This window comes from Petaurus breviceps, unplaced genomic scaffold (assembly GCF_028583685.1).
Source record: "Petaurus breviceps papuanus isolate PSGF00001 unplaced genomic scaffold, PetGlider_PUasm1.0 689, whole genome shotgun sequence".
Classification (NCBI taxonomy): domain Eukaryota; kingdom Metazoa; phylum Chordata; class Mammalia; order Diprotodontia; family Petauridae; genus Petaurus; species Petaurus breviceps.
Genome location: NW_027186458.1, coordinates 4,090,308 through 4,107,443, shown reverse-complemented (window position 1 = coordinate 4,107,443; position 17,136 = coordinate 4,090,308). Strand labels below are relative to the sequence as shown.

At 41.1% G+C, this 17,136-nt stretch overlaps 1 protein-coding gene across 1 annotated transcript in view; it reads right to left on the bottom strand.

Moving 5' to 3' along the window:
• The window catches only part of TRPC3 (transient receptor potential cation channel subfamily C member 3), a 92,278-nt gene that overhangs the window by 10,546 nt on the left and 64,596 nt on the right, over positions 1-17,136 (bottom strand). Inside the window, exons 8-9 of the mRNA XM_069104877.1 lie at positions 7,825-8,020; positions 4,568-4,777 (exon numbers count right to left, since the gene is read on the bottom strand). Of these exons, the coding sequence (XP_068960978.1) occupies positions 4,568-4,777; positions 7,825-8,020 (406 nt within the window). The remainder of the gene's footprint in view (positions 1-4,567; positions 4,778-7,824; positions 8,021-17,136) is intronic.

Below are 17,136 nucleotides of genomic sequence, written 5' to 3'. Positions count from 1 at the left end.
TTCAAAGTTCGTGTCTTGGTACCAGTTAACAAAATGTAGCAGAGTTCAGTTAACCAGAAGACAATAAGACCATCAGAGAAAGGACAATGGGTGGGCACCTGGGAGGTGGCTAGGTGTCTGGGTGGGAGAAACTGGAGCTGATCTGAGAGAATTCTTGATGCCCACTAGCATTTCACTATGTTGCCTAAAGGGTGGTGGGGTTAGTAGTAGTGGATAGCCTGAAAGTCCTGTCTCTGGTACAACCTGGCTTTGTGACCTCTGGCAGCTCCCTGAACTGCCCAGTGCCACGGCTAACTTTCTAAGCTGCAGAGAAGATGGCACCCAGCATTCCTAGCTTCCCATCCCTATACCGGTGCAATCATTGGTCCTTCAGACAAGCCTTCCCCACACTGTCTGGTCAGATCACTATATAAGGAGGGATTTTGTTGCTTCCCACAAGAAGTTAGGGGCAGTCTACGGACCAAGGTCACCTCCACAGTTGTGCAAAAGAAGTCTCTTAAGGTCACAAAACAGAATTCTCCCTCCCCCCTCAAGAATAACAGGACTGCAAATATTGCTGTCCTCCCATTTTGGAGCGGTCAGTAAAGAAGCGGCATCTGGGAAGAAGATTAGGAAGGGGGAGAACACAGCCCGCTGGTAACAAACTGGAAAATGTGGGTGGCAGGTTTTCGGCTTAGTTTATCTTGGCTGGGAAGCCCCTGAGAAGGGGCTCCAGAGGGCTCAACCTTCCTTCTATTTGCAGGAATCCCGCCGGAGACAAGTTATTCTCTCGGAGAACAGCGACCGTGGGTACCAGCTGTGCACCTTAAAATAGAGCCCAGCTGTGCACCGTCCAGGCTGCCATGCCTACCCGCTTTCCTCTCCATGGGTCTAGGTTAGCAAAACACCATTTGGATGAGAGATCCAGGCTGCAGCAGCCAACTGCTACCTCTTGTTAGGGTTTTTCAGCTTTCTCATTAGGAAAGGATAGGGGACTGGGAGTGGCCTTCTCTGGGACAGGGTACTCTCAGATAAGGAGAGTCCCTGAACAAAGGCAGATCACCTTCTCAGTAGGCACAGTCTTAGAGAATTGCCAACAGCACTGAGAATACTAAGCCAAAGTCACCCAGACTGGAGCCCAGGTCATCATGGTTCTTACGCTGGAAATCTTGAAAAATAAATTGGTTCAATTCATCTGTTAAAAAGGAAGCCAACATCAGCCCCAGATGGCTGTGGGTTTCTGCAGGATGGCAAGCCTGATTTTCCAATGGGGTACATCTCAGATAAAAAATATTTCTTTCTGGGAGGCAGGAGGGGACCATGAAAAGACCCTGGGATTTAAAATCAGAGGGTTTGAGCCTTGGGCACATCATTAATCTCTCTGGGACTCAGCTTCTATATGTCTAAAAAGGAGAGGTGAGACTGGAGGGCTTCCGAAGCCCCTTCCAGCACTAGATCTAGGTTCCTGCAATCAGATGCCTCATTTTTTTTTTCCTCTCTAAAAGGAGGGAGTTGGAATGGATGGTCTCTCTCTTCTCTAAATCTGTGAGTCCATGACCTTATGACAACCTCTACCTCATTCCAATAGTGATCAGGGTGACAACTGGCATGTGGTCCCTTCAGGAGTCCAGTTTTGCCATCTGGTAACTAAAGGCCACGAAATACAAAATCTCTTGGCACTAGGCCCTCCTGGAGAGGTGAAAATCTCCAGAGAATCTCTGCAAGGGGATACTGTGACACAAGCAGGAACGTGCTGAAGCCAGCTGAACCTACAAGAGTGACTTAGATTTTGAGTATAAAAATGTATACCCTGGAATGAGGCAAATACTATAAATTAGGGCTGTTTTGTTGATTCTCTAGACTTAAGAAAGTGATGGAGAAAATGTGAATGATGAAGATTAAACTTAAAAGTGTGTCAGCCATACATCTTTTTATTTCAGAAAGCTGGTTGTTAAACATTGGGTAAACTAAACTAAAACTCATCTTTTTCTTAAAACCATATCTAATTATCCTCACATTAGCCTGACCTTGTGATTTTGATTTTTTTGAATTTTCCATTTAGATACTTTGAAGACTTTTACCTTGAAGTCTCTATATTTATCTCTAATGAATTTTTATTTTATTAGACTTAGTGCTAAAGTGAGCTAATTGTTAAGTTTTCAGCATGAACACTTATACCTCAGAAATTGGCAAATGATACATATCAGGGCTTGATTGTTTTGTCGATTGTTTAGACTTCAAAAAATGATGGAGAAAATGTTAGAAATATAGATAAAACTTAAAAGTGTGTTATGTTTTTAGGTGGGTTGATTGTTAAACATTTGTCAGCACACCTCCGGGTTCAGCCCAATGCTTTAGGTCTTCGGGATCTTTGTGGCTCTTGAATGTTATTCAATTTGTTAGCTATCTTTCCCAGTTTTGTGTCATCTGCAAAGCGGATGACCATACCATCTATCCCTTTGTCTAAGTCACCGAAAAAAACCTAAACTTCATAGGGCCCAGTACAGATCCCTGGGGCACTCCACTGCAGACTTCCTGCCAAGCTGACATTGAGCCATTAAGGATGACTTTTTTTAGTCTAGCCCTTCAACCAGTATCAAATCCATCTAACTGTATTGCCCTCAACTCCACATCCCTTTATCCTAGCTCTAAAGAATATACCTTATCAAATTCTCTGCTAAAATCTAGGTAAACTATATCTTGGCATTCCCCTGATCAGCCAATGTAGTCATCTTGTTTAAAAAAAAAAAAGGAAATAAGGTTAGTCTGTTCTGGCTGGGAACAGGCTGAGTTTCTGGAATCACTGCTTTTTTCTAGAGGTTCACTAACCATCTCTTTAATGACACATTCTATAATTTCCCCAGGAATCAAAATCAAGCTCATTGGCCTACAGTTTGCAGACTTAGTTCTCTTTCCTTTTGTGAAAATCAGGACAATACGTGCCCTTCCCCGTCCTGTGATCCCTTGCGCCATTTCCCCTTTGCACTATGTAGCTCATCTGGGCCAGAGGCAGCTAAGTGTCCTCTCACCACTGCCTCATTTATCTTATGCAGACACTCCCTGCTAGTCATTTGTGTCTGTTGAAGTCAGGCAGACGTCACTCTCTCCTTGGCTGAGAAAACAGAAACAAGATGGCAGCAGCTCTGCTATCAGATATCATGGCCCCATTCGCCAGAACCAATGACTCCATCTCCTTTTAATCTCCTTTTTCTCTCACCTCTGGTGTTTAAAAAGTTTGAGACACATAAGTTCTGAGTAATTAACCATTTTACTAATAATGCCAGCATGTTATTAATAAAAGAGGTCAGTGGCACTCTCGAATGCTAAAGACCCTTCAAGGAACCCAGTCAGCACTTATATGCCCTTGGAAGAGTGGGTTTTCCTCAGGGTGACTCTCGTGGGTTAACAATTAATGAGAAAATGAATATGGTAATGAGATGTGGGCTCATTCTTATGAAGGTCGTTGGGGTACACAACTTGGATCATTCAAGTCTCTGTCAAAGAGACTTATCAACTCCCCTATCCCCTGCCTGACAATAGGGAGAATCCACATTTTCCCAGACCTGAGTAAGCAGGATGATTAAGAATTCACCCATTCACCTAAATTTAGATTTTCTTTTAGTGTCTTTGATTAGATCTCAGCCTGGGTAAGTCTTTGCCCAAGATTTCCCACACTGCTTGATTTCTGGATGAGGAAATAGAAAAAGGGAAAAACCTTGGTCCCAATACAGAAATTAGTTATTAAATACAAGAAATAATCATTTCTCTCACAATCTAATGTAAAAAAAAAAGCCCAGATGGTGTGTGTGTGTGTGTGTGTGTGTGTGTGTGTGTGTGTGTGTGTGTGTGTGTACACTTCCTTTCTCTAAAGTCCTGAAATCCATCCCTCAGACTACTACCTCTCTGGTAATGACTTTTTTTTTTTAACATAATAAGTTGCCACTATGGAACATGGCCCTTTCATCAATCTTACCCATTCCATTCTGATCCCTGTGCTTCACTGGGTCAACTCAGATCCTTCAAATAATAATTGAAACTGGTTGCAAGAAAACTCAGGCTGATTTGAGTTTTTCCCTATTTGTATTCATTGCTATATCTGTTCCTAAAGACATTATGATTATTCAGCCTCGAGAAGAGATTGCTTTCAGATTTATTTATTTTTTAGGAGTAGTGGAAGTGGCTAATGCTTTTCAAGAATAAAAATAGATGGTGGGAAATAGTCACTTGTTTCTACTCCAGATAAAATGAGTGGGAAATGGGTTTAAATTATAGCCTAAAGAATTTAGCTTAAATTTTTTTTTTAACTTTTGTTAATGATAGAGACATGAAATACAAAAAAAAAAGGCAAAATTTATATTATCTACTTCTGTGGACTTTTTTTTTTTGCCTCCAGTGGGTTAGAGGAAGCTCTAACTAAAGGCATGTGAGTTCTCTCTAAAAGCCTAAAAAATGGCTCATTCTAGGAAAGTCCATGAAGAGTTCCAACCCCTTTCAACCTCACAAGTAGAAAATCGTCTACAAAGAACGAAGGACAATGATGGGCAGACAAACACATTTATTTTAGGCTGGAGAAGTTTTCAGTACCTACCCTGGACTTGGAGTTACCCATTCCCATTTCTATATCCTTCTGCAGTCTTCTCCTCCTGCACTTGGAGAAATTAACAATCCGCATGATGAGATAAATAAAGGATTTGGGGCTGGGCACCAGACTGAAGGGCGGGGGCAGTGTTTTCCCATCATCAAAGTAAGATAACCAAAGTTTTGAGCGAGCAAACTTCCATTCAACATCACTGTCATCCTGCATTACAAAGGGAAAGAAAAGAGATACTGGCTTATATTTTAAACTAAATACTCTAGAGCAAAAGTCCTTAATTTGGGGGTCCATGAGCTTATTTACATAACTGTATTGCAATATAATTGGTTGCCACTGGGCATGGTAGTACATGATGCTTATGATTCCTGCTTATTGGCAGGACTGTGTTTGTCCTTCCTTCTCAAAGAGGATGGCATCAGGGAAAGGATGACATGAGTTGCAGTTGACATTGATTTGAGGGAGGGAGGGCTGTGCAAGGTCACCAGTCTCACTTTTTGCTCCAGAGCCATCTGGGTCCAGTGGCCAGATATTCATCAGATGACTAGAGATGACCCAGGATGCAATAGGAGACCCTGGCCCTTTTAGTCTAAGGACCTTTCAGGTACTCACTTAGTGAATAGACTTCTTTAAGAAGTGAGTCAAGGGATGTCCCCTTTAATTAGAAAAAAGGAAAAAAAAAATCAAGCTGGGAGGGGAAGACCTTCAGGGTGCTGTTCCAAAGAGAAGCAGTGATCATTGACATTCACTCTAAGCCTGGAGGGCCTGAAATGTCTTCATTCATTTAGTACAGCTTGGGCAGAGACCTACTGTGGTCCAGTCTATGAGCTTCAGAGTGAACTGGGTTTAAGGCTTTGGCAGGGCTGAAACTAATGGATTGCTTGAGTTCTTGAGTTCTGAGCTGCAGTAGGGCATAAGCCAATCAGGTGTCTGCAATAAGTTGGGCACCAATATGGTGGTGAGGGGAGGGATGGCCAGTAAGCTCCCTAAGCAGGGGCAAACAGAGTAGGTCAAAACTTCCCAGCTGATCAACATGGGATTGGACCAATGAGTGGCCAATGTACTTTCAACCTAAGTGACATAGGAAGACAGTCTTCCAAAAAATGGCTGGCTTCCTTCCTTCCTTCCTTCCTTCCTTCCTTCCTTCCTTCCTTCCTTCCTTCCTTCCTTCCTTCCTTCCTTCCTTCCTCTCTCCCTTCCTTCCTTCTTTCCTTTCCCAACTGCAGTTCAATATAATAGGTTCCATTTGTAATCCCTTAGTATTTTATTTTATGCATTTAAAAACAGTCTCATGAGAAGGGCTCCATCAGCTTCCCCAGGCTGCCACAAACCCCTGGTCTGGAGCAAGAGAACCCAAAAGGACTTTTCTAAGAGACAGATGCAGATACATACAAATATGGAGGTGATTTCTTATTTTATTACTTTTTTATTAGTTTTTCTACATTATAATTCCAGAAGGCAAGTGAGATAACATTAATTACCACTGGCCCACACTTATTCTTTTACCTCTATTAAATTTTTATGAGAATTTACAAGACATATATATATTTTTTGCTTTTTTTTTTGGAGGGCAATTGAGGCTAAGTGACTTGCCCAAGGTCACATGGCTAGTTTTTATGTTAAGTGTCTGAGGCCGAATTTGAACTCAGGTCCTCCTGACTCCAGTGCCAGTGCTCTGTTCACTGAGCCACCTAGACACCCCACAAGACATATATATTGAGGAAATCCTTGATGACAATATGGGAAGCCAGCAGGCAGGCTTTATTCTATAGCAGACACACAATGGACTAAAAAATCCAGAGGATACAAGCTCTGGCAGTGTTTATTGTCTGACTTTAAAAAAAATACATTTGCCTAAGTAGAGAAAATCACTGAAAGTCATCCCTCAATAAGGAATCTCTCATTTATATGTTAGGGTGATATAAAATCTTTGAGAAACCAACCCCTAGAGATAACTGTTCAGTGATCCTCTGTTTATTAAGAGATGATGACAATAACAATAATGTTCACATAAGGACTGAAGCTGGGATTTCATTGATAGTGAGGTGAGGAAACACCCTCCTCTAATGCAGGGCAACACCTTCTCTGCAATTTACAATCTTAGAGAGTTGTCCGAAGCACTGATGGGTGAAATGACCTGCCCAGGGTGTCACAGTCAGTATCTGTCTGAGGTAGGATAAGAACCCAGGGCTTTCTGTCTCCAAGGCTGGCTCTCTATCCATCACAACACCCTGAGTCATGACTTCCAGGCAAAACATAAAATGGGGAGACAGATGGTAGCCTAACATGCTGGCTATGGCATGGAGAATGCCCTATACAAGTTCAAATGGAAGACAGATTCCCCATAAATCACTGAGTACCCCAAAGGTTCTTGTTTGTGGATGGTACTGTGCTGAATGCATCATGCCTCAAAACACCACAATAAGGTCAAGACTATTCAAAGGAAATGAGTCTAACAATGCACATAGGAAAAACCAAGTAGTTGAAAAGTACCCATTCTCCAGTTTCTGAGAAACAGTTGTACAGCCAGCCCATTAAGCTGCATCAGCACACACACACACACATATAATACATAATATATCATATATATCCAGAAGTTCCACGTCTCCAGTCTCACTGTTGCCTCAAAGGTACTATCTTCCCCCCCATGTTTTTTTACCTCTTGCTTTGGGAACAGTAGCCATATCAATATTATCATTGCTTCTGGAAATGGTATGTCCATTGATTCCCAACAGACTGAACTTACATCCCCATGACTTTTCCAATGAAAGCACAATTCCCTGGTCTCCACTCCTTTATGTGTGTTCTCTCCCCCTATAAGTATATAAGCTTCTAGAGGGCAGGGACTATTTTGCTTTTGTACTTGTATCCTCAATGATTAGCACAGTATATGTCTATTAAATGCTTTTCATTCGTTCAGTCTGGGACAGGCAGTGCAAGTGGACAATGGTTCACTCTATCTGAGGTATACTCTTTTGGTGGGCATAAGTTTGATCTGGTGGGGAATTACATTAAAAAATCAGCACTGGCACTTAACTTCCTGTTTGACTTCTGGTGTGTGTGTGTGTTGTGATTTCCTCACCTCTCTAGACCTTGGATTCCTCATCTATAAAATGAAGGGGTTGGGCTAGTAATATCCCTTCAAGCTCCAAAATTCATGATCTTCTAATCTCTAACATTCAAAGTAAAGTCCCACAAATACCACATTATTGGAATGTCAAAACAAGATGGAGGGACTGCCTTCAAGAGCGTACCTCAATTTCCTGGTAAGAGCTATTAATCATCGCAATCAGCATGTTCAGAAGGACCACGACCATAGTGACATTGTATATCCCATAGAGAACGTAGCCGATGTTTTCGATGAATTTGTGATCGTATTTGAGCACCACGGACGTCACTTCAGACAATCCAAATATGGACCAAAATAGAGTCTTGAAGCTCTCTTCCACTCTGTTAAAAGAAGGGAGATCACAGTGATCAATGAACTATCTTTCGTAGGAGCAGCTCAAATGTCATGAGTAATTAGACAAAGGAAAATCTCTGTAAAGTTCAATTCTCTGAGCCCTGAACCTTTCACAGCCTCTGTCTCTCCCACTCTCCTCCTCTGTAAATGGAAATAATAATGGCACATACCTCCTAGGGTAGTGTGAGGATGAAATGGAATTACACAGTGTCCCAAAAAGTCTTAGTGAACTGTTAAGTCTTAATAACTTCAATAAGAATAATGGCAGCTAGCATTCATATGGTGCTGACTATATGCCAGGCACTGTGCTTTACAAATATCATCATGTTTGATCTTCATGGCACCCTGAGAGGTAGATGCCATTTTTGTCCCTACTTGACAATTGAGAAACTGAGGCCAAGGTTAAGTGACTTACCCAGGGTCACACAACTAGTAAGTGTCTGCAGCTGAATTTGACTCCAGTGCCAGTGTTCTATCTATTCTACTACCTAGAGGTCACTATATTTAGAAGTATGAATGTTATAACATTACAAAAATAATATTTGAAAGGTTCATTATTCAAAATGTGTAAAAATTGATTTTTCTTATTAAAATTCCATATAGCCACCATCTCATGATATGTACTGCTTTTTGATCTTTGGAAAAACTCAGCAGCCGCTGCTCAGTGCCTGAAAGGCACAGTAGTAAAACCACTACTGCAGTAGTAATCCTAGCCTTCAGATCATCCAAAGAATGGGGTTTTGATGAAAACATGACAGTTCTGATATGACCCCGCAAGAAGCCCAAGGGAGACAGATCAGGTGACCGAGCTAGCTGAGAAAGAGAAAGACCTCTGCTGCTCCAGGCAGAGAAAGCGTCAAAGCAGAAATTGTCCCATGTGCAGTGCATAAGGACAGGGCGTGCCATCTTGTTCAAATGAAAACTTTATTTTCAAAATTCACAAAGCTTCTTAAAGGAAATTATTCAGCACAAAAGGAATTTAAAGTTTCCAATTAAATTTTTTTTTTAATTGTCGCATTTATGCTTCTGGAGCTATTGGTGATTAGAACTGTACTAAGATTTTTGGAAATATCCAATATTTGTGGAAGCGATTTGAAACCCTTCAAACATAACATGTTGCTAGTCAGTCGTTTCAGTCACGTCTGACTCTTTTGGGGGTTTTCTTGGCAATGATACTGTAGTGGTTTGCCATTTCCTTCTCAAGCTCATTTAACAGATAGGGAAACTGAGGCAAACAGGGGCAAGTGACTTGCCCAGGGTCACACAGCTAATGTCTGTGGCTGGATTTGAACTCATGAAGATGAAGCTTCTTTATTTCAAGCCCAATGCTCTAACCACCATGCCACCTAGCTGCCCAAAGCACAATATCAATGCTAGTTATTTTTATTATAATTGTTTGATGATGATGTTATCAGACTAGACAAAGCCTCTTAGAAATTGCTTTCCAACCCATTCGTTCTAATTCTTCTTTATATTATGACTAATGTGAAAATGTTTAATATGAATGCACAAGTGGAGCCTATATCAGATTGCATGCCGTCTGGGGGAAGGGGAGGGAGGGGGAGAAAATTTGAAACTCAAAATTTTATAAAAGTGAATGCTAGAAACTAAAAATTAACTTATAATTTAAAATTATATTTTTAAATTAATTAATTAAAAATTAATTTATAAAAAATAAAATAAAATAAAAGACAAACAACTACATTGAACAAAAAAGAAAGAAATTGCTTTCCAAGACTGGGAACCAGGGTGAGATGTACACTGTTGTCACCCATTCCAGCCCATATATCTTTTCCCTACTCCTTTACCTTTCCATGTGGTTGGGGATTTTGCTTGTGAATTCACCCCTTTATCATTATTGGGGCTGTTCCCCAAACTCCGCCTGCCATCTCCCTCTTCTAGACATTTGTACAAGTCATTCCCCATACCTGGAATGCCCTACCCTCCTCATCTCTTGTTTTCAAAATCTAGTCACCCCCTCCATGAAGCCTCCCTTTAGCTTCTAGCTGCAAGTGATCTCTCCCTTGTCAGAATTCCCTCCATCACTCTGCCTGGATCTCTGCTTCGCCGCCCATCACTCCCCACCTTATATTAATTCATCTGTGTTTACACTGTATTCCCTCTCTCTCCCTGTAAAGGCACTACATGGTGTTTCAATCTCTGCATAACTCTACTTCAAAATAGCTTCTCTCACGGAGGCTTTGGTTGTCGTTCCTGTATTTCTAAGAGAAATGAAAGAAAATCTAGGGGGCTGACAGTTTAACTGCCATTGCAGAGAGGGTCTGTGAGAGACTGAATGCTCTGTCATGACAGAAAAAGTCTGTGAGAGATTACAGTTAATCATTATGAGGGAACAAGTCTGTGAGATTTTGAGAATTGTGACAGCCATCTTTAGAAAGACTGTGAAGCAGAGAAAGAGAGAGGGCCAGGAACATTTCTTTAGATCTAGTCTCCACAAAATGAGAAACTGATATTCCTAAAGTACAGATCTGACTGTACTTGCCAGCAGGGCACTTATCCTGCTGAAGAAACTTCAGAGGCTCCTTACTATCCCCAGGATAAAATACAAACTCCTTTGTTTGGCTTTTAAAGCCCTCCATAATAGTATATCTGTCAGATCTATGGATAAGGGAAGAATTTGGACCAAAGAAAATAGAGAGCATTGCAAAATGTAAAATAAATCATTTTGATTTTATAAAATTAAAAAGTTTTTACATAAAACCAATGTAATCAAAAATTAAAAGGAAAGTAGAAAACTGCAGAAAATTCTTTTCTAATAAGTATCTCTGATAAAGGACTCATTTCTCAAATATATAGAGAACTGAGTCAAATTCATAAAAATACAAATCATTCTCCAATTGATAAATGATCAGAGGATATGAATAGGCAGTTTTCAGGTGATGAAATCAAAGCTATCTATAGCCATAGGGAAAAAATGCTCTAAAACACTATTGATTAGGCAAATGAAAATTTAAACAACTCTGAGGTGCCACTTCACACCTGTCAGATTGACTAATATGACAAAAAAGAAAAATCATGGATGTTGAAGGGGATGTGAGAAAACTGGGACACTAATACACTGTTGGTAGAGTTGTGAACTGATCCAGCCATTCTGAAGAGCAATTTGGAATTATGCCCAAAGGGCTACAAAACTGCACACCCTCTGATCCTGCAATACCACTACTAGGTCTGTATCCCAAAGAGATCTACAAAAAGGAAAAGGACCTATATGTACAAAACAATTTATAGCAGCTCTTTTTATGGTAACAAAGAATAAGAGTTCAAAGGGATGCCCATCAAATGGGGAATGGCTCAACAAGCTGTGGTATCTGATTGTGATGGAATACTATCATGCTATAAGAAATGACAAGCACGATGATTTCAGAAAAACCTGGAGAGACTTACATGGACTGATGCAGAGTGAAATGAGCAGAACCAGAACATTGAACACAACGGTAACACCAACATTGTGTGATGATCAACCATGACAGACTTGGCTCTTCTCAGCAATACAATGATCCAAGAAAATCCCAAAGGACTCAGGATGAAGCAGACTATCCGCCTCCAGAGAAAGAACTGATATTGTCTAAATACAAACCGAAGCAGGCTAGTTTTCACTTTCCTTCTTTCGATCATTTTATTTTATTCAGTTCTTCTTGTACAGAATGACTAATATGAAAATGTTCTACATGACTGCACACATATAACCTTATGGAAATGTTTTACATGACTGCACACATATAACTATGTATGATTGTTTACCATCTCAGAAAGAGTGGAGGGAAGAGAGGGAGGAATGGACTTAAAAAAAATCAAATGCTAGAAAATTGTTTTTGCATATAATTAGTGGGAAATAAAATACATTAAATAAAAACCCTTCACAATCCAATTCTTATATTTCCAGATTAATTATTTCACACTTCTTCCCCTCACTTTCCACTCCAATAATCCTGATGTTTGTCTAAGCCCAGTGAAATGGGAATGTAAATTTGTAAAATCTTCCCTGGGGTGGGAGGCTTGTTTTTCAGTAGATACTTCTTGATTGGCCAGTGAGTCAATAAGGTTGCTACATTCTCTGAGCCAGGAGAAGGCTATATAAGTCCTGATGTGTAGCTTTGTTTTGGGGCTCACTTTGAGAAGTGTTCTGTGATTTGATATAGATTCTGGGAAGCCATTGTCCAGAGCCCCCCGGCTTTGAAAAACCCAGATGTTGATTTGGTATGGATGTAATGGTTGGACAGTTTGGAAATCTGTCTACTTGATCTGTTTCTCTGACTTGATAATTCTGTCTGTGTATTCTGAAGTTTGGGGTGCTGACCTTTTCCCCCTGAACTAGGTAAATGATACATGTTTGACTAATTAAAGTAAGCTTGTTAACCCATTTTGAGTTGCTTTCCTTTATCAAAGCAGATCCAAGAACCTGTGTGAGCAGCCACCCTAGGGACGCCGGGGTGCTTGCTGCTACACTCAGCAGATAAGAACAGAGATAAAACAAAAGCTGATGTGAAAAGAGGTATCTCTTGTTTTCATAAATGGTGGTGGGAACTTAGAGCTAACTAATTACTCAGTTTCTGAGAGAAACTAGGAGGTAATATTGGAACATACCCCTTGATTGCCTAATTAGGAGAATTAATGACTCATAAATGAGCCAAGAGGCAGGTTGGGGCAGGGCAGGGGGTGGAGAGCAGGTTGGTATGTTTGTCTCTCAGAGCAGCTGAGAGAGCTCACCTTCACACACCTCACATCTCACAGCTGCACACAAAACTGTCCAGGTGATTCAGCGAAATCCTTGTTACAAGGAGCTTTGCCGCATTTGTATCCCTAGGACTGAAGCTGAACAAATGTTTGTTGAATTAGATTGAGAATTAAATTGCTTTCTCTTTTCCCATCACTGAATGGATTTCCAAATATTCAGCTGATCTGAGACACTGTCTGTGAGTGGACAGGAACAGAATGACAAATGACTTTTTCATAAGGAAAACTGTCTATAGCCACAGTCACAGATGAAACGATAACTTTTCAACAAAGTCTCAACCCAGCTTTCTCTGGGTAATGCAAGATAACCAGAATAGAGATGGCACCAGGCGGTGGGGACTGAGAGGCACAGACAAAGGAATTCAGAGAAGCCGGATTTCCCCAAGGCTGAGACTGGTCAATGAAGATCAGCAAAGAGGGAAGGAGGGTTCTGAGCTGACTCTTGAAGGGTGGGGAGTATCTGAAATCTGGAGAGAGGAAGAGGCAAGGTGTTTCATGCAAGTGACACAGCTGAGCAGAAATGGAGAGGTGGGAAAGACCAAGGTCTGGAAGTGGGTCCAGCCTGGATCTGTGGGGCTAGGATTGAGGAAGCAAGCTGGGAAGGTGGATTGGGACTTTGGTCTGAGATTACGGATTTACAGCTGGAAGGAGTTGTCTAGCTCAGAGGTATCATTACATGATACTGTAATGGGGAATGTAAATTTTTAAGGTCTTCCCTGCCCCTAGGCTAAAGTGCACTTGGAGCCTGGGGTGGGAGGCTTGTTTTTCAGTAGATACTTCTTGATTGGCCAGTGAGTCAATAAGGTTGTTACATTCTCTGAGCCAGGAGAAGGCTATATAAGCCCTGATGTGAGGCTTTGTTTTGGGGGCTCACTTTGAGAAGTGTTCCATGATTTGATATGGATTCTGGGAAGCCGTTGCCAGAGCCCCACAGCTTTGAAAAACCCAGATGCTGAAACCCAGATGTTGACTGGGTATGGATGTAATGGTTGGACAGTGTGGAAATCTGTCTACTTGATCTGTTTCTGTCTTGATAATTCTGTCTGTATACTCTGAAGTTCGGGGTGCTGACCTTTTCCCCCTGAACGACGTAAATGATATATGTTTGACTGATTAAAGTAAGTTTGTTAACCCATTTTGAGATGCTTTCCTTTATCGAAGCAGATCCAAGAACCGGTGTTGGCAGCCACCCTGGGGTTGCTGGGGTGCTTGCTGCTACAGACACAAAGTTTGTATGTGGCCTACAACACTTCCAAATACTGCCAGAAGCAGATGAAAAGATAATTGGGAAATATTTAACAAAATAAATGAAAATACAATAAAACATAGATAGAATCATACTTTAAAACTGTCAACATGGAGTCAATAGGGATTCTTACTTAGGGGTTAGTGGTCCCTGCTTCTATTTGTTTGACACCCTGGAGAGTGATCTGGGCAAAACGATTTGGTTCTACAGCTCTCTCCTGAGATCCTATTCAACATTATCAAATGCCTGCTGGACATTCAATAAGCATCCCAAATTTAGCATATGCAAATAAGAACTCATTACTTGTTTGGTCAAGGGTACCGCATCCTTGACCAGTCCAGTCTTAGTGCTATCCTCATTTACTCCCTTTATGCCCTATATCTAGCTTCATTTCCTGAGCACCATCCATGTCTTATGGATTTCCCCCACAGCTCTGTCCTGGGCCCTCTTCTTTTCTCCTTTAGTAAGCTTACCAGTTCCCAAGGGTTCAATTACCATCTCTATTCAGATGCCTCACAGATCTACATACCCAGTTCTGCTCTCCCACATCCACTTTGTTGTGAAGTCTTGTTGATTCTGTCTCTGAAATATCCCACACCAATCTCCTTCTGCCTACTCACACTGCTTCCACCCTCCTACCTAAACTATCATCATGGCCTCCTAACTTCTCTGCCTTTATTCTCTTCCCTATAATCCACCTTTATATAATTGCCAAAATGATGTTCTTAAAGCATGAGAAGGACAATGTCACTCCCTAACTCAAGAGGCTACAGTGGCTCCCTATTATCTCTAGGCTTAAAGGCAAACCTCTCTGTTAGCACTGAAGGCCTTTCAGTACATGGTCCCAGCTTACCTTTCCAGGCTTGTAACACATGACTCTCCTTCACAGGCTCCTAAAAGGCCCTGCTCTCCCCCTATCTCATAAGACCTCCTATCTCTGTCTAATCCCTTGTCTGGGAAGCCCTGCCTCCTCACTTCCACCTCTTAAATCCCAAGCCCCTTAGAAGCTCAGCTCAAACACCCCCCCCCCCAGATTCACTTTCTTTTGTATGTACTTATATATGAACATGAAGCATCTATCTGGCATGGTGGACAGAGGGCTGTACTTGGAGTCAGGAAAAGTCGAGTTTGAATTCTGCCTCAAACACCAGCTCAAATCACTTCCCCACTTAGTCTCAGTTTCCTCATCTGTCAAATAAAGATAATAACAGCACCTACCTGACAGGCTGTGGTGAGAATCAAATGAGATATTAAGCACTTTGCAAAAATTGGATCATTATATAAATGCTAGATTGTTAAATTATATAATTTAATATTATATATAATATAAATATATTAGCAATATACAATATAACATAGAGATTAATAAATATAATATTAAAATATATCAATTATATAAATGCTAGATTGTTGTGGTTTCCCTCCATAGAATGTAAACTCCTTGAGGGCTGGGGTCAGTGGTTTTTTTTGTTTTTGTATTCCCAGAACCCAGTCTGGGGGAAGGGGGTACACAGTAGGTGCTTAACAAATGCTGTTGACTGACATTCTGGATAATAATAAATGGAGGCTTAGAGACTTTCAATATGACAGCACAGCCGCTTGTTTCACGGGTGAGAAAACTTGGGACCCACAGACATGAAATGACCTGTCCAAGGTCACACAGTGGGAGGCATGGCAGAGTGCAAAGAGTCCTGATCTTGGAGAGAGGTCCCACGACTCTGCCACTGCGGTCTCCTCACCTCTGCTGGCCTCAGTTTCCTCCTCTGTAAAGTGAGAGGTGGGAGTGGATGATTTCTAAGGTAATTTCTAGCCCCAAATTTATGATCCTGTGATATAATGAACACATCACAGACAGAACCCATGTTTCACACAGTTCCGAAGGCTGTAAGGCAGAGCACAGTTCTCCTCTTAATGTCTAGATTAGTAAATGTCTAGACAATTGTTTTTGTGGTTAGAAGTATGGAATGGGGCAGCTACGTTGCTCAGTGGTTAGAGTGCCAAGTCTGGAGTCTGAAAGATCTGAGTTCAAATCTTGCCTCAGACACTAGCTGTGTGACCCTGGGCAAGTCACTTCAATCTGTTTGCCTCAGTTTCCCTTATCTTGAGATGGAGAAGGAAATGACAGACTGCTCCAATATTATCTCTGCCAAAAAGAAATCCAAATGGGGTCATGAAGAGTCAGACATGACTGAAAAACAACTGAAATCAAATGGAAAAAATGAGCAGAATCAATGCCAGTTATGGCTGGAAATTATTTTTCAAAAAGCCAGCAGGTCCTTAAGCCAAATCCTCCTCCAACAAAGTGCTGTATATCACAAGACTGATGCCCATCCCGAAGACTGGTCCTTCGAAGCAAGCTTTGTGCAGCACTGGCCATGTCCGAGAGCACGTTTCTCTGCTGGTACAGGAATCTGGAAAATGAAGCTGGATCCATCATGATTCGGACAGGCTCAAAGCAGTGGGTCAAGTCAAATGAGAGGAAATCTATTTTAGAGAGAAGTTTATGCACTTTATCTCCCATTTTTTATTTGTTTTTTTTGTGGGGAAATCCTGAGACTTCTTTTGCATTTGGAAAAATTCTGAACTTGTGGAATTGAATCATAATAAATGTGAAGTCCTACATTCAGGTTGAAAAAATCATTTTGTAAATACTTGATGGGGGAGTCATAACTAGAGAGCATTTTGTCTGAAAAAGATCTCAGGGTTTTAGTGAACTGCAAGCTTAATACACCAACAGTGTGATATGGCTGGCAGCCAAAAAAACTAGTGTGATTTCAGGTTCCTTTGGAGGGTGGTAGTTCCTGTGTATTCTCCCGTGTTCAGAAATGACCTAGCAGAGAGTTGTGAAGCTTACAACAGCAACATTGAGTGTACTGAACCAGACTAAAATGTAACTGAGAAATGTTTAGTAAAATAAATGAAAATACCATACCACATAGATAATGTGAATTTGTGGTTTTCTAGGGCCATATGTTGTCCTTGAAGATTCATTTCTATCTGAGTTTGTGGTCGGTTATTACCACTGTTAACATCTTTGTCAGATTTCTTCTCTGCTTCCATCAGCAGCCATCGGGATGTTCTTCATTTGATTTTTTTTAATGA